Source organism: Chionomys nivalis, chromosome 4, assembly GCF_950005125.1.
Source record: "Chionomys nivalis chromosome 4, mChiNiv1.1, whole genome shotgun sequence".
NCBI classification, from domain to species: Eukaryota; Metazoa; Chordata; class Mammalia; order Rodentia; family Cricetidae; genus Chionomys; species Chionomys nivalis.
The window spans coordinates 105,175,769-105,195,679 of NC_080089.1; the positions used below are offsets into that span (position 1 = coordinate 105,175,769).

General features: G+C 48.7%; 1 protein-coding gene across 1 annotated transcript; it reads left to right on the forward strand.

The window, feature by feature from the left end:
• Window positions 1-8,236: 8,236 nt before the first annotated feature.
• Window positions 8,237-16,613, forward strand: Ccdc71 (coiled-coil domain containing 71). The gene is made up of 2 exons (XM_057768275.1): window positions 8,237-8,307; window positions 10,549-16,613. The coding sequence occupies exon 2, from the start codon at window positions 10,601-10,603 to the stop codon at window positions 11,906-11,908; it is 1,308 nt and encodes a 435-aa protein (XP_057624258.1). The 5' UTR covers window positions 8,237-8,307; window positions 10,549-10,600; the 3' UTR covers window positions 11,909-16,613.
• The last annotated feature ends 3,298 nt before the right edge of the window (window positions 16,614-19,911 follow it).

The following is a 19,911-nucleotide window of genomic DNA, read 5'->3' on the forward strand; positions in this document are numbered from 1 at the left end:
GGTTCCAGGTGGAGGGCATGCCCAGGAATGGTGGTGCGAAGACTGGCTCCAAACTGCACAGCCTCTAAAAGGCCTCTGCTCTCCTATGCCCCTTCTCCAGCTCCCCAAATTTCTCTGTCTTGGGGACCTGGTATCTACCCTCACAGGACTACACGTACAGCCTCACACTCACCATGTCCCCTCCCTTTCCTTTACAGCTGCTGACTAGTTACAAGCTAGCTGTTTTTAAATGTCTCCCATCACTAAGTCAAGGTCATCTAGTCTTGCTCCCTCCAAATTTTGAAGTCATCTGTCCCCACAGATTCCATCACCTTGTTATCTGCCACCTCAGTCTATTGCCACTTCATCCTCCAAATTGTTTTTTTTTTTTTCCCACAGTTGGTTTAGGGGACTGGAGAGATGGCGTAGTGGGACCTCTTCCAGAGGACCTGGGTTCAATTCCCAGCACCCATACAATAGCTCATAACTGTCTGTAACTCCAGTTCCAAAAGATCTGACACACTCACATGACACCTATGCAGGCAAAACACCAATACACATAAAATAAAAATAAATTTTAAAAATTAGTGTTTTTCTGCTTTGAGACAGAGCCTTCTGTAGCTCAGACTGGTTTTGAACTTGGTACACAGCCAAGGATGACTTTGAATTTCTAAGTCTCTCATCTCCTCCTCCCAAATGCTGGGATTACAGGCATACCACCTTGTCCAGTTTGTACAGAGAGGAGGAGGAAACTCAGGGCTTCCTGCATGGTAAACAAGCACTCCACCAACTGAGCTGTGCCTCCCACCCCCAACATTGCTTTTAAAAGTCACCATGTGTATTAGTCAAGATTCTCTAGGGGAACAAAACCAATAGAATGAATACATGCTAAAAGGGGACTTAGGTGGTGGCACAAGCCTTTAATCCCAGCACTCAGGAGGCAGAGGCAGGAGGATCTCTGTGAGGTTAAGGCCATTCTGGTTCAGAGAGCTAGTTCCAGGACAGCCAGGGCTACACAGAGAAAGCCTGTCTCAATAACAAACAAAAACAAGAGATTTAGAGAACAGATTGGTGGCTCAGAAGTTAAAAGCACTGGTTGCTCTTATAGAGTGTAATGGTAAAAATAAAATGGCGCTGTTTCTCTAGGACAGTAGCGGGGGATGGGGTAGAGAGGTGGGGGTGGGGAGGAAGCCATGAGGAGCAGTGGGTCCCAGGCAGGGAGAGACAGGCATGCCATGCAGAATGAGGTTGGATATTTATTTAATGGGTTGTGGAAGGGAAGGGGGAATGGAAGAGGGAGAGGAGAGGAAAGGAAAAGAAGAGAGAGCTCAAAGCTGGAAGAGGAAGGAAGATCCCCTTGCCTTGGTGGGGGTGGGGGTGGGAGGTGGTGGTGTGCAGGCCTTGTCTCTTAAAGGGACAGGACAGACCATTACACAAAGGGCCTGGGTTTGGTTCCCAGCACCCACATAGTGGCTCTCAGCCATCTGTAATGATCTGACGCCTCTCCTGACCTCTGCAGGCACCAGGCATGTACGTGGCACACATGTACACATACAGGCAAAATACTCATACACATAAATCTTTAAAAAAGATTTTTTTTTAAGGAAAAGGGATTTACTAGACTGGCTTAAACTATACATCTGGGCAGTGCAACAGCAGGCTCTAGCGACTCGGTCCTCGGTGCCTCAGCAGTCCCAATCTAGCGCTGAAGGCCTGGAAAGCTTCTGGGAAAACCACTAGTCTTCAGTCCACATTAGAATCCTAAAGAAGCTGGGTTCTGGCACCAGTGAAGGAATGAAATGGCAGTGGTGGCATTGGTAGCCGCTGAAGCAGCAGCATCAGTCTAGAGGAACCTGCTAGCAAGACTCATGAAGATAAAGCAAAAAATAAAATCCTTTCTGTCAGACCTCCTTCATCAGCTGCTATTCGAATGTGCTGTTCACAGTTAGAATGTGTTTTCTCACAAGAATGTCGAGTGTCGCTGGGCGGTGGTGGTGCACGCCTTTAATCCCAGCACTCAGGAGGCAGAGGCAGGCGGATCTCTGTGAGTTCGAGACCAGCCTGGTCTACAAGAGCTAGTTCCAGGACAGGCTCCAAAACCACAGAGAAACCCTGTCTCGAAAACAAAAAAAAAAAAAAAAAAAAAAACCAAACAAACAAAAAAAAAGAATGTGGAGTGTCTCTTAGTTTATTCCACTTACAGTTAAAGGCTAACACGGTGGTGCACACTTTTAATCCCAGCACTCAGGATGCGGAGACAGTCAGTCTCTGTGAGTTTAAAGATATTCTGGTCTACAGTGAATTCCAGGTCAGCTAGGGCAAATAGTTAGGACTTGTCTCAAAACAAAAACAAAAAATGGGGCTGGAAAGATGTCTCAGTGGTTAGGGTGGCTCCTGTTCTGGCAGAGGACCTGAATTTGGTTCCCAGTACCCGAGATGAGCTGGTCACAACCACCTGTAACTTGAGGTCCAGGGAATCCAGTGTCCTGTTTCAATGGGCACTGAATGTTATGCATATATGTACATACATACATATAATTAAATTTAAAAACAAGTGCTAGAAAGATGGCTCAGAGGTTAAGAGCATTGCCTGCTCTTCCAAAGGTCCTGAGTTCAATTCCCAGCAAACACATGGTGAATACAACCATCTGTAATGGCGTCTGGTGCCCTCTTCTGGCCTGCAGGCATATACACAGACAGACTATTGTATGCATAATAAATAAATAAATATTTTAAAAAAACTTTAAAAACAACAAAAAATTCAGATTCAGTCAAGTTGACAAGATTAACCATCATGCCACACCACCGTAAAACTGTTGGTGAGATTTTGCGGGCTCTTCAAAGTTTAACCCTTTGTGACTTTGACCCCTTGAGGGCAGGTTATCTTGCTTCTTAGAATCTTCTGCAGGACCTCTCGCTCTTCTCAGGGAGTAGCTCAATGTAGCCCTATAATTTGGGGAGACTCTGTCTCAAAGATGGGCCTGGGACTTCAGAGCTAGCTCAGTTGGGAATGTGATTGCTGTCCAAGCATGAGGATCTAAGTTTGATCCCTAGAACCTACATTTTAAAAAAATCCCTGTGTGTAGCCGGGCGGTGGTGGCGCATGCCTTTAATCCCAGCACTCGGGAGGCAGAGGCAGGCGGATCTCTGTGAGTTCGAGACCAGCCTGGTCTACAAGAGCTAGTTCCAGGACAGGCTCCAAAACCACAGAGAAACCCTGTCTCGAAAAATCAAAAAATAAATAAATAAATAAATAAAAATCCCTGTGTGGAACCAGGCAGTAGTGATGCATGTCTTTTATTCCACCCCTTGGGAAACAGAGACAGGTGGATTCCTGCGAGCTCAAGACCAGCCTGGTCTACAGAGTGAGTTCCAGGACAACCAGAGCTATAGTGAGACCCTGTCTTAAAAAACAAAACACAACAAAACCTCCAGGAGTAGGACTGTAGAGAAGACTCAGCAGGAAAGCACATATCCTATAAACACTGGCATTCTTTGGAAGCCACACAGAAGCCAGGAAGGTATGGCAGCCTGCCTGCAATCCCAGAGTGCTAGGCAAAATGATGGACTCCAGGTTCAGCCTGTGACCTTGTCTCATTACATGTGGTGGAGAGCAAGCTGGTGAGTTGACTCAAAGGGAAAAGTGCCTGCCACCAAGTCTGACAACCTGAGTTTGATTCCAGAAAACCTATATTTTAAAAAATTCTAGCCGGGCGGTGGTGGCGCACGCCTTTAATCCCAGCACTTGGGAGACAGAGGCAGGCAGATCTCTGTGAGTTCGAGACCAGCCTGGTCTACAAGAGCTAGTTCCAGGACAGGCTCCAAAACCACAGAGAAACCCTGTCTTGAAAAACCAAAAAAAAAAAAAAAAAAAAAAAAAAAATTCTAGTGTGGAGCAATAGATGAATGATAAAACCAATTCCTGAAAGTTGTTCTTTGACCGCTACACCTGTGCCGTGAAAAGTATGCCAAGAATGAAAACACACAAAATAATGTTTAAAAATGAAAAGCTGCCAAGGCGTGGTGGCTCATGCCTTTAATCCCAGCATTTGGGAAGCAGAGGCAGGCAGATCTCTGTGAGTTCTAGGCCAACCTAGTCTATGGAGTTAGTTTCAGGAACCAGGGCTACACAGAGAAATCTGTCTCAAAAAAAAAAAAAAAAACAGAGAGAGAGCAGGGACAAGGTTAGGCAAGCTCTGCTCCTCCAAGAGATCTCAGTAAGAAGGAAAGAGAAAGGAAGAAAGAAAAGCCAGGCATAGTGGTGCATAGTTTATTTGTAATCACAAATAAACCTTGCCAGGTAGACTAGTCAAGTGAGTGAGATCTTTTTTTTTTTTTTTTTTGGGGGGGGGGAGGTTGAGACAGGGTTTCTTTGTAGCTTTAGAGCCTGTCCTGGAACTCACTCTGTAGACCAGGCTGGCCTGGAACTCACAGAAGTGCTGGGATTAAAAGAATGGGCCATCACCACCTGACTTGGTTTTGTTTTTCTGAGACAGCGTTCCTCTGTGCAGCCCTGACTGTCCTGGTATCCAGAACTGATCTCTTTGAGCTCAAGGCTACCCTGGTCTATGTAAGTGAGTTCTAGACCAGTCAGAACTACATAGTGAGACTCTGTCACAAAACAACAGCAAAGATAATGGCTCCTGAGTAACACTGACACCTGAATGTGTATTCTGGTTTGCACAAACACGTGTGTGCGTGCGCACACACACACACACACACACACAAGAAGAGAGATCTAAGTGCAGCACTTACTTGCCTAGCACGCATGGGACCTAGGTTCACACAGCTGACACCCATGCCCCCAAACAGATTTGGCTCTGGTTTTCCAAAGTAGCAAATTTAGAACTTATTGGGAAAATCTCTCCCAAGCTGCATCCTTTTTCACTGGATTACGAGTTGTGTCTGGTCTGGTAATAAGTGTTAACATCACACTGTGTAAGACGGCGAATGAGACCAAGGGATGGATCATTGAAACACCTGAGTCTCACCCCCCAATGCGCGCGCGCATGCGCGCGCGCATATATATATATATATATATATATATACACACACACACACACACACACCTCATCCTTATCAGCAGCTATCAAAGACCAAGGTCAAAGGTCAAGTGATAACTGTGCTCTGAAGACTGTCCCTGAGAGTTCCACCTCAGGCTTAATACCAGGACACCCCTTTGATATCTGGGTACCCCTAACATTCACCATTCCTTCAGTAACCATACATAGAAGGGGCAGAGATAGAATGGACCTAGATTTCTTGTCCTCCATTTTGCTCTGACTTCTGGACAATTCCAGAGAGGACACACCTGGACCACTGTCAGCCCTGGGGGCACCAAGCTCTGCCTCCAGGAAAGACTCTTCTGTTCGCAGAGTCGTGGTTCATCTGGGAGACAGTTGTGCTCAAAAGTGAAGTTAGTGAACAGACAATCCAGACTCCCAGCTATGGACAAGGACAGAGGTGGAACTCACCTACAGTTGGAACCTGGAGGTGCTGTTGGAACCTCCTGATGTAGGCCCAAAGACCCTTTGTTTCTCTACCAAGACAAATGTTTAGAAGCACCGATCCCAGATTATCAGGAGGTTTTGTGGTTTCTGTCGGATGCCTTGGCTACCCTTGAAGGCACTCAGGACTCTCCCATGGGTGTCAGGGCCCTGAGAAGTGGGACCTTGGACATTGCTGGGTGGTATGGATATTTACATTTCGGGGTGCCGGAGTCCCTCTAATTAGGCTGGGAAATAGAAAATAGCTAAAGGATCTTGGGGTCCTTTGAAACAAGAAGGAGACTAGTACCCAGCTAAAGGATCTTGGGGTCCTTTGAAGTAAGAAGAAGGCTAGTACCCAGCCCCTACAGAAGGCATTCCAGCCACTCTCCTATCCGTTCCAAACTCTAAAGGTGTAGTGATAGTTTGTGTTTTAACAAATAAAGTTTGCCTGAAGAGCAGAGTGCAGAGCCAAGCCACTCGAGTCCAGGCAGTGGTAGCATGCACCTTTAATTCCAGGATTTGGGTGACAGAGGCATATGGATCTCTGTTAGTTCCAGGCCAACCTGGGCTACGTGAAATTGATCCAATATAAAAGAGAAATAGGGGGCTAGAGAGATGGCTCAGTGGTTAAGAGCATTGCCTGTTCTTCCAAAGGTCCTGAGTTCAATTCCCGGCAACCACATGGTGGCTCACAACCATCTGTAATGGGGTCTGGCGCCCTCTTCTGGCCTTCAGGCATACACGCAGAAAGAATATTGTACACATAATAAATAAATAAATATTTTAAAAAAGAGAGAGAAATAGAGTTCACACAAAGGCCATCCCAGCACTTGGATCAGCGCCTTTAATCCCAGCCCTAGGGAGGTGGAGACAGGAGTGACGTGGCTGGGTGGAGAGAGGAGTGTGAGGTGGGAGGAGACAGGAGCTCATTGCAGTCTGAGAAGCAGTCTAAGGAAGCTGTCTGAGGCAAGATCGCCCCTTCGGTCTGAGCATTGGTAGAGCAAGGACTCTAGTGACTGGCTATTCTGCTTCTCTGATCCTTCCGCTTTCACCCCCTGATCGCTGACTCTTGAGTTTTTAAGACCTATTAGAACTTGCATTACACAAAGGTAGCACCATTGTGAGGATTCGGGAACAGAGCTGTAACAATATTTCTGTCTTGTGGCTCCGGTTCTGTGAAAGGGCCAAGTGCTTCCACTACCTCATCCATGAAACCCAAGCTTTCCTCATGACTCCCAGGCTGGACTAGGAAGCAGTTGTCCAGGGGGCCCTTTGTTAAGAGCCATGGCGTCAGCATGGTGGTATTTGCCTTAGATCCCAGCAATTCAGGGCTGTGCAGAGACACTGCCTTAAAAAAGTTTTGGAGGGCTGGAGGGATGGCTCAGAGGTTAAGAGCATTGCCTGCTCTTCCAAAGGTTCTGAGTTCAATTACCAGCAACCACATGGTGGCTCACAACCATCTGTAATGGGGTCTGGTGCCCTCTTCTGGCCTGCAGACATACACACAGACAGAATATTGTGTACATAATAAATAAACAAATAAAAAAAAAGTTTTGGAAACAATTTTGACTGTTCATCTGAGCTCTCAGGTTCCTAGGGTTAGTCTTGATCTGGGTCCTCAAGTGCTGCGAGGGGTGGGCTCTCGCCACCCTGCTGCCTACAGAACGTAGGTAGGAAGGCCGAGTTTGCAATCTCCCCAGCCACAGGATGGGGATTCTGGGCAGTGTTAAGACTGAAAATGGTGCTGTTGAAGTGAACTGGCTGAGCCAGATCTTGGCACTACATCTTTGCACACATTCCTGGGCCAGTGTCTTCAGGCCCACACTGATGCACTATGACTTACAGACTGACCATTTGGAATCCCAGGTTTCCGTGTATTGTAGCCACATGTATACACCAGTTGTTCATGGAGTATGCCGGGGTAGGTCCCATTCTCAGGAGAGGAGGGCCTACTGCTTTACAGGAGGTATATTTGTGTTGAAACAAGGGGACTATCCTGAGATATTCCTACCAGACACACTCCATTTTGACCTGATCCATTGCCGGAGAAAGAAGTAGGCCCTGGGGTGTAGAATGTCCTAGACGTTGCCAGGAGTCACCCTGAAGTCTGAAAAGGCTGGATGCAGGGGCAGCAGACCAGAGACCCGACCTTTCAACCCCAGATCAGCCTCTCCTTTATGAAATTCCCCTCACTGTGCTTAAAAGGAGCTTGCGACCTTTGAGGGTTGCCAAGTGCCGCCACAACACTGGAATTAATAGAGCGCTCTTTTTTTTTTTTTTTTTTTGGTTTTTCGAGACAGGGTTTCTCTGTGGTTTTGGAGCCTGTCCTGGAACTAGCTCTTGTAGACCAGGCTGGTCTCGAACTCACAGACATCCGCCTACCTCTGCCTCCCGAGTGCTGGGATTAAAGGCGTGCGCCACCACCGCCTGGCTTAGAGCGCTCTTTTTATTGCATATGTGGCTGACAGTCTTCTTTGGGGGCTTCTCTTGGACCCCAACAATGTCCTATACTATACATTAGGTTATTTTAGAAAAATGTTCAATAGCCCCCAGGCCATTCCTAACTGGGCGCCTGTGGCTCTTGCCATGTACGTGCCGCAGACTCCCATACTGAATCAGATAGGTTTGGACTTGTCTTTGTGCCACCACCTCCAGGCAGCCCTCCCTGGCACTCAACCTGCTCCGCCCCCAAATTGGGGGGGGACTAGAGGTCAAGGGTCACTGGGCGGGCCACGTCCCGGAAGCGGAAGCACAGTACACTTCCGGCTCGCAGCAGGCGGCCATGTTGGAGCGGCGGAGGCGGCGCAGAGGTGCGTCCTGGGTCCCCGCGGCGGCGCCGGTAGGTTGGAGCCGCGGGCCTAAGGGTGCCGCGGAGTGGCGGCCGGTGATGCCGCAGGGCGGCAGGGCGATAGGGCTGGGTGGCCGACCCTCCCGGATCCTCATTCTCCCCGGGCTTGGCCGAGACACCCCACCCCCCCCCCAGGACCCCACCCTGGGGCTGTGCGGATCCTGTCGGACTACCACTGTCCACCTTACACACTTCGTCGCGCCGTGACCCCGACTCCCTGTCGCCGTTCGGGCCCCGGGGACGCGATCTCAGCCTGAGGGCCCCGGTCTGCCCCGACCCCAGGCTGTCTGATTAGTACTTCTCCCACCCCCAGTCTTCTGTCATCTTCCTCTGCCTGCTGGCCCCAAAGGAATGTGCGAAGGCAAGTGTGCTTGGCTGCAGCTCTGTTTACAAAGCTGCTTGGAAGCCAAGAAGCACTCTCCCAAGGGCTCAGACTGGCCTAGGCCCCCGCCCACCACTCTCAGCGCCGGAGGTTTGGGGTAGGAAGTAGGTCCCTCTCTGTTATACAGTTCACAGCCTACCCCTTCAAAAAAATAAATAAGTAAAAAAGAACTAAAGTCATGTGCAAGAATTGTACTTGGAGAGCATCCTCTGGGGGAGGGGAAGTGCCTCAGACACCTGAGCATCCAAGAATGTTTCCAAACAAAGAGCCCCAGGGCACTTTCTCTGGGGATTCTGAGACCGTCTATCTGCTCCATTAAAGCTGTGCAGAGCGGCTGCACAGACGGGCCTCAGGTCCCCAGGGATCTGCCTCATCCCAGCTGATCTTTTAATGCTCCAGTGCAGCTGGGGAGTTTACCTCTAGAATCCTTCCAGTGGTGCAGCGATGCTAGCTGCAACTCACGATTGCCGCTCATCACTCTTTAAGGAGGCGTAGCGCAATTTGAGGGGTCCCAGACAACTGCATCTGTACCATATTGAGGTCTGCTACCCTTTGAAGTCTAGTTAGGACAGCTCAGACCTTTAATGACTGCTTGACCTATCTTAAATGGAACTTTATCTTCAATTGGCTTCATAGCTTGGACTCCTTGGTCTAGCTGCCTGGCCCCTGCATTCACCTTAGAGATGTTTGCACCTGTTATTCAACAGCTTTTTTTTCTTTTTCTCAAGAGTCTAGCTCTTTTGTTGGGGGGTTGAACTCCAAGACTAGAGCGAGGACTGGGGCTTTGGAGTACCTTGCCTGTAGACCCTGAAAGCAGCCTCTGCTAGGCAGGGAGATCAGCCACCCCTGCGCTGGAACACTGGCAGCTGGGGTGGACACCGAGTATAAGTCTGGAGCAGTTGGGCCTGTGTTCAAAGCCCTCAGTCTGTATTTTCAGCAAGGCCCCACCATCCGCCGTGTGTTCCTTACTCTTTCTTACTTCACAGCCACTTTATAAACTGTCACCCTTTTGCTCCATCTGTACCTGCTGCTTTTGTCACTCGCCTAGAGTTACTGCTCCCGGGAGACCTTCCCTAACCTCTTAGTAAGCTGACCTGGGGACACCATACACTCCCAGGAAACTTCATGGTAATTGTGTCCTGACTTCAGGACTGGGCTCTTAGAGGATAGAGATATGTTCCTGTATTCCCGGGACTGAGTCTAGATATTTGACGTCAGGAAAAGACAAAACAAAGCAGGCATGGTAGTACAAGCATGTTGTCCTAGCTGCTTGGGAGCCTGAGTGGGAGGATCACTTGCATCAACCAGTTCAAGACCAGCCTGGCAACATAGCAAGCTCTATTTCAAAGAGTAGAAAAAATGCAGAATTTAGCCGAGCTCTTGACACACGCTTGTAATGCTGACACTTGGGAGGCCACAGTGGGAGGATTACCAATTGGAGGCCAGTTTGGACTATATAGCAAGCTCCAGAACCGCCAGAGCTAGTGAGACCCTGTGTTCCAGACGACCGAGTATGGTAGTGCTTACCTGCAACCTAGCACTGGAAAGCTAGTGGCAAAGGGATTGGGACTCAAGGCCAGGCTAGCCTGTGTGAGACCAATGCCAGTGATTTAAAATGAGCCAGACTGAAATCTTCCCAGAAACCCAGCAATAGGCTAGATGGCTCTGAGATGTTTCTGATTACATATCCTAAAGAAACACCAACATGGGAGAAGGTCAGGAGACCCTAGAGAATGATTTGTAATGGCCAGGCCCCATCTTTCATAGTGGGAGCCTTGCTTGACTTACCAACCTGTCCTAGGTCATACCTTGGTACCATTCTTATCAACTCTTTTCTTTTTGTTTTGGAGGTGCCAAGTGCTGATTTGTGGATACTAAGGCAGATTCTCAGTGCCTAATGCCATGAGCATGGTAGTGCAGCATGTGGAGGAGAAAGCTGTGCACTCCTGGTCACGCATCTCCACGGCAGGGAAGAAAGCCCTGGAAGAGGCGCTGCTTGTGTTTAATCCCATGAGCCAGGATCTCAGTGCCACAGAGGCCCAGCTTGTGGCCTTCCTACAGGGCCTACGAGACGATGGTTTCCAACCGACCATTCTGCGAAGTGGTGATGTCTATGGCTATAGTTCATGCACAGCCAACCCCCCCAGCCAGACAAAGTTACAAGCTCGTGCCACCAACCCATCTGCCACAGCACTTCCAGCCAGGGGTCCTCAGACTGCTGTGCCGCTTCCTGCAAGCCAGGCCACACTGCTGCCTGTGCCACTGTCTGGCAGATTGGCTAAAGGATCCACACCAGCCCTGGCCAAGCATGCTACCACTAACCTGCTGCTGAGCTCCCTGAAGCAGTCCAATGCCAGCCACACCAGTGGTACCACAGTCGGTTTCCCTGCCCACCTCTATCCAGGTGTCTACCCTGCCATGCGGCTCTCTGTGGTCCTTGAAGCACTGGTCCCACTCAAGACTCCTTGCTTGGGGGATAAACACAGGGCACAGTCTCTGCAGCCGTCACTCGCAAACTCTTCCCTAAAACTGAAGAAAAGTTCGGGGAACCCACAGTCCAAAGCATCCAGAAAACTCACAAGCAAGGGCCTCAAATGCCTGAGTAAGAAACGTCCTGGGGCTGCTCAGCGAGGTGCTGGGACCCAGAGCAGTGGCCTACGCATGAAAGGGTGCTCTGCCTCGGGCACCAAAACAGTTCAGGCCAAGGCATCTCGAACACTGACCAAAGCTGCTCGTGCCCATGCCAGTCTAGCTCAAACCCAGAACAAGACAGCAAGGGCCAAGGCAGCAAAGGCCAAGCCCAAGTCCAGGGCAGCCAGAGCCAAAGCCAAGGCCACTGTGGTAAGGGACAAGGCCAAAGCCAAGGTAGTCAAGGCCAAGGCCAAAGCAGCTCGGACCAAGCACAAGAGAAGGCCAAAGGGATCTGTCCATACCAGAACTGGAAGGGCAAGCCTGAAAAATTGCCCTGAAACTGTGGGGAAGAAGAGGAAGAAGGCTGAGGAGGCAAAGGGTCTCCCTCCTAAGAAGAGAGCACGGCTTGTGCTCCGATCCCCTAAGGCATGGCTGGTGCCTGGAAAGAAACCTAACAAGTCCCAGACTATAAAGGTAGACAGGAAATGCTCAGATGATGAGGTTCGACAGTGGGCCCAGCAGATCCTCCGTGTGAACCTCTCTCCAGTAGTGTGGCTCCAGCCATTGCTACCATCTTGATTCCATACTCAACATCCTGAGCTGTCCGTGTGACCAGCAGCACAGTGTGCCCTGCTCGTGGACTCTGCAGCTCCCTGGACTCTGGGTACCTCCCGAGCCCTTGTGGTCACCAACCTCCTTTCAGAAACTGAGGATTTGGGAAGGGTGGGTGCGGGAGGGGTGTTCTCATGGCTCAGTGCACTGTGACTTGTTCCTCGAGTTGTATGTCCGATGTTCATCTATCATGTTTTATACCTTTCCACCTTGCGGTCTCCCTGCTAACCCTCCATGCTCTCATTGATGATTGATTTTTCTGTGTGGGGGCTGCTGGTAGGAGCCCACCAGAAGTAGCCCTGGGAATAGGCTTGCAGAGAGTACCCTGGCAGGTTGAATGAAGCAGGCCATCGGTTTGAATGATAGGGTGATATGGAAGGACAAAGCTCCCAGGCTTCTGGAGAGATGTGGGGAAATTCAGGTGCTGGCTTCTGTTCTGTTGATGTCTGAGAGAGATCCTGAGGGCGGGGCAGAGCCACAACGAAGTAGGGAACTCACCTTGAGTGTCCCAGTTTTGAACCAGATGGGCCCCATTCAAGATGGGGAGCCACTCTGGCAAACCCCGCAGCTGCAGGGTTTTAGGCCAGGGAAAGAAGCCTTTGCAGTACTGCTCTCTAGAGGCCAAGCTTTAGGGCTTTGCTTGGGCTTGTCTGGGGGGAGGGAACAGGCTTAAGAGGTGTGAGGTGCTGCTTCTCTGCTGAATGTGACTAGCCTCAGTTTCCCCAGAGGCTGGGCTTCGAATCTGGGCCACTAAACCTGCCCTTACTGTCCAAAAATTTTCGCTGTAATAACTGGTAGTGGATACAGGAAGGCGTCTACCTGTACCTCAGCAATGCTTTCTGAATGGATTCCACATGCTCCATCTTCCTCAGAGGTCCAGCCTGACCGTCCCCTAACATAGCCTGTGCTTTGGACATTGTTGTTACCTTCTGCTTTGGAGAAGAGGCTGGGTCATCTGTCATCCACTGTCCACTGCTAGCCACGCAGGCTGGAGGAAGGTAGTGGTTGGGAGGTAGGGAATGTGCAGTCCCTGCACTTGGGAATTTGAGTATGAGTTTGAGGTCAGCATCAGCTAGGCCCCCCCCCAACCTCTCTCTTTATTTTGTTTTTTCGAGATAGGGTGTCTCTGTGTAGCCCTGGCTGTGCTGAAACTCTCTTTGTAGATCATGCTAGCTTCGAACTCAGACATCCACCGGCTGGGAATACAGGTGTGTGCCACCAGATCAAGCCAGGGCACTGGAGAGATGGCTTAGTGGTTAAGAGGACTTAATTGCTTTCCAGAGGACCTGAATTTGGTGCCCACAAAAAGGCAGCTCACAAAACACTCCAGGGGATCCCACATCCTCTTGCTTCCGTGGTCAGAGGCAGGCAGAAAGAAACATATATACAAATCAATCTTTTTTTTTTTTTTAAAGGCTCAACTGGATAAAACATCAACTCTTTGGGAAAAGGCTATCTTGAGAATCTTGAACTTTAGTGATGTCGATAAGCAAAGGAATCGTGTGAAATCCTTTAAATAAAAACTTAACTGGCTAGGCTGGAGAGATAGCTCAGTGTTTAAGAGCACTGGTTGCTCTTCCATTAAGACCCAGGTTTAGTTAGGTATACATGCAGTGCAGACATGTATGCAGGTAACATCCTTATACACATAGAAACAAATGAGTTATAAAACTTACTGTCTTTACAACAGCAGTAAGAACAATATTAATAATGAATCAATCCAGGGCTGGGAGATGGCTTAGTTAGTAAAGTGCTTTCTGTGCAAGCATGAGGACTAAGTTCGGATCTCTAGAGCTCGAGTCAAAGCAGGTGTGTACCTGGACACCAACACTGAGTCGGGCAGATCCAGCCAGTCTAACTAAATTAGAAAATCTGGGTTCAATGAAAGACCATATCTTGAAAAACAAGCTCGAGGCTAGAGAGGTGGTTCCGAAGTTAAGAGCATGTACTGTTCTCACACAGAGAACCTGAGTAGTTCTCAGCACTCGTTAGGTGTCTCACAGCCACCTGCAACTCTAGCTCCAGGGGATCTGATTCTCACTTCTGCCCTCCGTGGGTACCTACGTTCACACACACACTTAAAAAATATAAATTGACCTCAGTTTCTCTCCTGCTGGGTGTGTTAGCACACATCTTTAATCCCAGCACTCGGGTGGCAGAGACTGATGGGTCTCTGAGTGAAAGGCCAACCTGGTCTGCTTAACCAGGTCCAGGACAGCAGGGATATGTAAAGAAACTGTTGAAAAAAAATCTCTTAGAGACCAGGTCTCTCACTATGTAGCTTTGAGGGATCTGGCACTGGCTATGTAGACCAGGCTAGTCTTAACTATAGATCACCCGCTTTGGTCTCCCGAGTGCTGGGATTAAAGGCATGCACCACCGGCCAGTTATTTATAAACTAAATACCGTTTCTTAAAAACACATAAGATTGGGAACTAGAGAGTTGTTAAGAGCAGTTGTTGCTGTTGCAGAGGACCAGGGTTACATTCCCAGCATCTACAGAGTACCTCACAATGACTCCAGTTTGAGCAGATTCTGCCCTCTTCTGGCCTCCAAGGGCACTGCATGGGCATGTTATACAGCCATACATGCAGGCAAAATAAAAATATATAAATCTTTAAAAAAAATAAGATGGAGACGCCATTGAGGAAAACATTCTATCATCAACCCTTGGCTTTCATATGCACCTGCATAGGCAAGAATGTCTGTATGTCACACACACAGGAGAAAGCACGCTCAAGACCAAGCCAGAAAGGAGGAGGAAGAAAGGAGGCATTCTAAGTTCTGGTGCATGCGTGTAATCCCAGAACTCGGGAGGCTGAAGCAAGAGAATCTCAAGTTTGAGACCAGCCTGGACTACACAAAACTCTTGTCTCAGAAAAGAAAAATCCTAAAGGGGTGGGAGTAGGGAAGGGATCCTTGTGACAAAGTATTCATGATACTGTCACCTCCCTTTCCACACACCAAGTGGGGCAGTTGTTCTACCCAGCCCTTTCTGCTTTGACCCAGGAACAAGACACTGATGGTTTGGAGAATAAAGGGAGAACAGCAGTCTGGTGATCACCGTCTTTCTGGATTCTGGGAGGTTCTTGGTGCTTTGGGGGACACAGGATTTATGCAGTGCAGCTGTCAGTCATGCAGGTCACAGGCCTAGACCTGTACCAAGAGGATTGCCCTACCAGTGCAGAATGTAGGAAGGACAGAATATGGAAAGGACCAAGAGTGAGACTAGGCAGGGGCTGGCAGTTTACAAGACCAGGAGAAGGGCTTACCCCCAGGAGATCTGAACCATGGAAAAGATTTGAGCAGGAAAGTGGATTGTTTGGAAGGAAAGCCTATGGACTCTGCTTAAATGGCTCTGAGTGAGAGTTGGCATTGTCTGCAATGCCTTTTGAGAGAGAGGAGGTAAAGATTCAGAAGATACTAGGAAACAGAAACAGGGCCTGACTGAGCTGTGAGGAGGGGTGGCAGGCGTTGGTGAGTGAAGGTGGGCCTACTGATCCCACCCGGCGCTCTCTACCCGCCTGCTAAATTACGCTCCTGTGGCTGATGAAGGTAGCACCTGAGCTGGGTCTTACAGGCCACAGCCATACATTTGCCAGAGTTCCCTTGCAGGCCTCGTGGGAACAAGACTTACCCCAACACTGTGGCTGAGACTCGAACTTGGGGGCAACCCATATGGTTCACTGACCACTAAGTGTGTCTTGAGCGGGCAATGCCCCCACTGTCCCCAAATCATCGATCAACACCTACAACCACCATGCCTGGAATGTATGCTTTTTGAACTAGCATCTGCAGTGGTAAGTTTTCAGGGCCAGCAGGTCTGAGGTTGAGGGCCTACCGTCTCCTTTATCTGAATGATTTCCTTGCCCTGTCGGTCTTCCCAGGGTGTCACTGTACTGTGGAACAATTATCACTGAGATAAAAGCATCCACTTTGGAGGGAAGTTCCTTAAGACTTTGGATGTTCTAAACTTTGGAATCTAAAGGGAGGCAAAACATTCCATTCTCAGGGAGGTTCCTGAAGACACAGGATGTTCTAAGGGGAAGTGAAACATTCCATCCTTCAGGGAGGCTTCTTAAGATACAAGATATTCTGCCCTGCCATGGTGGCACATGCCTTTAATCCCAGCAGAGACAAGGGGATCTCTGTTTGAGACCAGCCTGGTCTACAGGGTGAGTTCCAGGACAGCAGGCTGTTACACCCATAAATCCTGTCTCAGAAAAACAACAATAAAAGAGACACAAGATATTCTAAGGGGAAGTGAAACAGTCCAGTCTGCAGGAAAGCTCGTTAAGCTCAGGAATTCAGGAAGTCCTTGAAGCTGATAGGACTAACTAGGCCCCTTCCCCCTAAACAGATAGTGGTAGTAAGGACTGCTTTGAGACCATCCTAGACTAGTTAAGCTGACCAGCTAGACTCAGACTGACTAAGCTGTCTGAAAGAAACAGATCTGTCAAATCGCCTAGAAGTGGCAGAGACAAGCTGCCTGGAAAGAGGTTCAGGCTGATCAACCTGTTGAAAAGCCTGCAGACTGTGCATTATGGTCCAGGCTTCCAGCTTTCATGGTCTGTCACCCGTGCTGGGATAGGCCTTGGTGATACAGTTGTCTTCGGGTCATTTCTGATCCTGTAAGTAACCCCAATAAAACGCATTGCTTCACCAAGTTGGGCTTTACTGGTATCTGTACATTGTTCTTGGTTCCCTGCCTGGAGTGAGTAGACTTTTGTTAACATATCCCTTAGGAATAGTGCCACTTAGGACACTCTTAGATTATTTAAAGCTGGAATGCCAGGGGGCTGTTCATGTAAGATAACAAGCCAAACCAGGCGGTGATGGTGCACTGGGGAGGCAGAAACAGGCAGATCTCTGTGAGTTCGAGGCCAGTCTGGTCTACAAGATCTAGTTCCAGGACAGGCTCCAAAGCCACGGAGAAACCCTGTCTCAAAAAAAAAGAAAAATAAGAAAGAATGATAACAAGTGTTTTCACTTCTGTAAACATGGTTGGTTGCCCCAGCCATGATCAACATATCACATGTGGGTGATACTACACAGGCAGGAAGTATGTCAGGATGTATGCTCGCCTCCACTCAGCTGATTTTTGCCTACTAACAGCCATTTTCTAGGAATCCCGATATGGGTTTGGCCCGTGTCCATCGTCCTAGTCAGTATTTAACACATTTAACAAATGCTTCAATTTTGGCTCAAAACTTGTGATAGTGATCTTATTCTCGGCCAATGAGATTAACAACAGAAAGTGGAAAGACAGGTTTGGTCTGACCTTCGGTGGGACCATGTTTTTAATTCATGGCGAGGGAGCATTTTGTCACCCACATGTGCAAATGGACAAAATGCCTATAAAGGAAGATAGGATGCGACACCTCATGGGAATGACTTCTGTACTCTGTAGGGAACTCTGGGAAGTGTAGTCTTTGAGCAGGAGACTCTCAAACACTGTCATACTTAACGTGCTACCCACTTGGGCTATTTATAACTCTGTGAAGGGGGCAGTGCCTATGCAGGCAAGACTTGGCCAGTGGCACTGTGACGGTTGCTTCCCTAGCTAGTGGAGCCTCCTGTAGTGTGCTTCCTACTTGCAAGTGTCTGCCATTCATGGGCCAGGAGGGGAGTAGCAGGGGGCGGAGCACTATGGGTCAGTGCTGTGAAAGGTGAGCACTTCCAGACAATTTAGTATGCTGCTGCCTTTAGATGTTTGTGTGGCTACTGTGGAGACCCTGTTGTACGAATTCTAATTGGTCCTAATAAGAAGCCAGAGTCATTTAGGGAGTGAAAGCTGAAAGATCAGAGAAGCAGAGCAGCCAACCACTGGTTCTTACTTCTATGAACTCCTCAGACCAAATAGGGTATCCTGTTTCTACAAGTCCTCAGACTGAATGCCTTGAGTTCCTGTCTCCTTCCTCCTTATGTTCCTCTCTCCACTCAGCCACATCCCTTCCGGTCTCCATCTTCCTAGTGCTGGGGTTAAAGTCATGAACTACCGTGCTTGTCTACTCTTATTTATTTATTTATTATTTATTTATTTTGTTTTTTTGAAACAGGTTTCTCTGTAGCTTTGGAGCCTGTCCTGGAACTAGCTCTTGTAAACCAAGATGGCCTTGAATCACAGAGATCTACCTGCCTCTGCCTCCCGAGTGCTGGGATTAAAGGTGTGCGCCACCACTGCCCAGCTTCTTTTTTATTTTTAATTTTAAAGTTCTTATTTATTGTGAGAGGGAGCATGCCACAGTGTGGGTGGGGGCGGGGGGCGGGAAACAGTCAGTTGGTTCTTTCCTGTCTTTATATGAGAACTCAGATCACTAGGCTTACCCCCAAGTGTCCTTACTTACAAGCCGTTTTGCAGGCCCCAGACATCTGTCTTTACAGAGTACCTATTGTGGGAAAGGAAGGCCAACTAGAGGGAGTAATATGCATGCCATATAAGCCAGGAAGATGAGTTAATGTAATGTAACTACTATGTCTTCTCCCCTCCCAGACAAACTTGAACTTTCTGACTGTGTATATAGAATAAAGGTCCTAAAGATACAAGATACCATACCTAGGACAGCACACATACATGTTGATCCTATCCAGGCCTCTATTCCTCTTGCTCCCTCGGGTACCGTTAATTTTGAGAAAACCCCAGGAAGAGTCCATGCTGGCCCTGCCAGGGCAATAGTAATATTGATTCTCAAGACCTTGCAGGCTGTGATTCCATCTAGCGAATGCTGCCAGCATCATTTGCACTCTAGCCTCGGCCCTCGCTCTGTCCCTTGCAGACCTGGCTGCATGGCAGTACCTGTGCTCTGGAGGCTGGTCATGTGAACACACGCATGGAGGGGATGAGGACCTCAGACGGCTGAATGTGCTCTCCCTCCACAGATACTGCAGTCTTTCTTCTCTTGATGTTGTAGCCGTGACCCTGGGCACTGTCTCTGCCTGGTGTCAATCTGAAACCAAAACCTGTTTCTGCAGCCAAATCAGCAAGCAGTTCCCTGCCACACTCACACCCGTAGGCATTAGTTATTTTTCTTCTGTCTTCTGAAACTTTGGGGGACCCAGAGCTGCAAATTTGGCAGCTGCATGTCCAAGACACTTTGCAATCAATGTGTCAATGCGGTATGTGAGCCTCTGTCATACAGAGCATGTGACATTAGCCAGCTTTGAGGGAGCACATGCCTATGATGGTATGTGACTTATACCTGGTATTAGTGGCTGTGTGGTCACTAGTACTAGTGTGTGTGGTGACAAGCAGTTGTCAGTCTTTGTCTGAGGATGCTTGTGCCCAATCATATGTCTAGCTATGCATTATTGTGTGGACAGACTGTTATGAGAGGGTCAGGGCAAGCAGTGAACTTAATGGGGTTGGTGGGTGGGGTCGAGAATGGCCTGAAGAGGCACAGTGGAGGGTTAGGATGGAGAGCGTGGTGTAGGCAGATGCCCAGGAAGCAAGTGTTTCTGGGAAGTGCATGGTCAGTGAATGAACAGGATGACGCCAGAAGCATGGTTTATCTATCGGTGAGACAGAGTGGAAGACAGAGACGTGGTGTTTCCTCGAAGCAATAAAAATCCTGAGATTCCTCCTTACCCACCCTGTCTACTGCACAGGCGACTCTGATTGCCTCCCACAGGAGTCCTGTAACCTGGACATGGCATGCATAAATTGGAGCAGTATCAGGAATATTTTATTCAGATGTGGTGTCACACGTCTGTTAGTCAAGAAGCAGGAGGGTGAGTTCAAGGTTAGCCCCAGAAACAGTAGCTTTTCTGTCTCAAAAATGAAAAACAAAAAGAAATTGTCAGACTTCAGGGGACTGATTTGGAACCTACAGCACTTTTCATGGTGTAACCTGCCATGGCTGCTTTGAGTATGCATACTATTTTAACAGTGCATTCACAAGGTTCCTGCGGTGTTCCTGATGGTTTTGCTTCCCTTAGCCTTACTTACTTCTTTTAGACTTACTTTGATTAGT

Coding starts and splice junctions, on each gene's coding strand:
- Ccdc71 (XM_057768275.1), top strand. CDS start 10,601: ATGAGCATGGTAGTGCAGCATGTGGAGGAGAAAGCTGTGCACTCCTGG.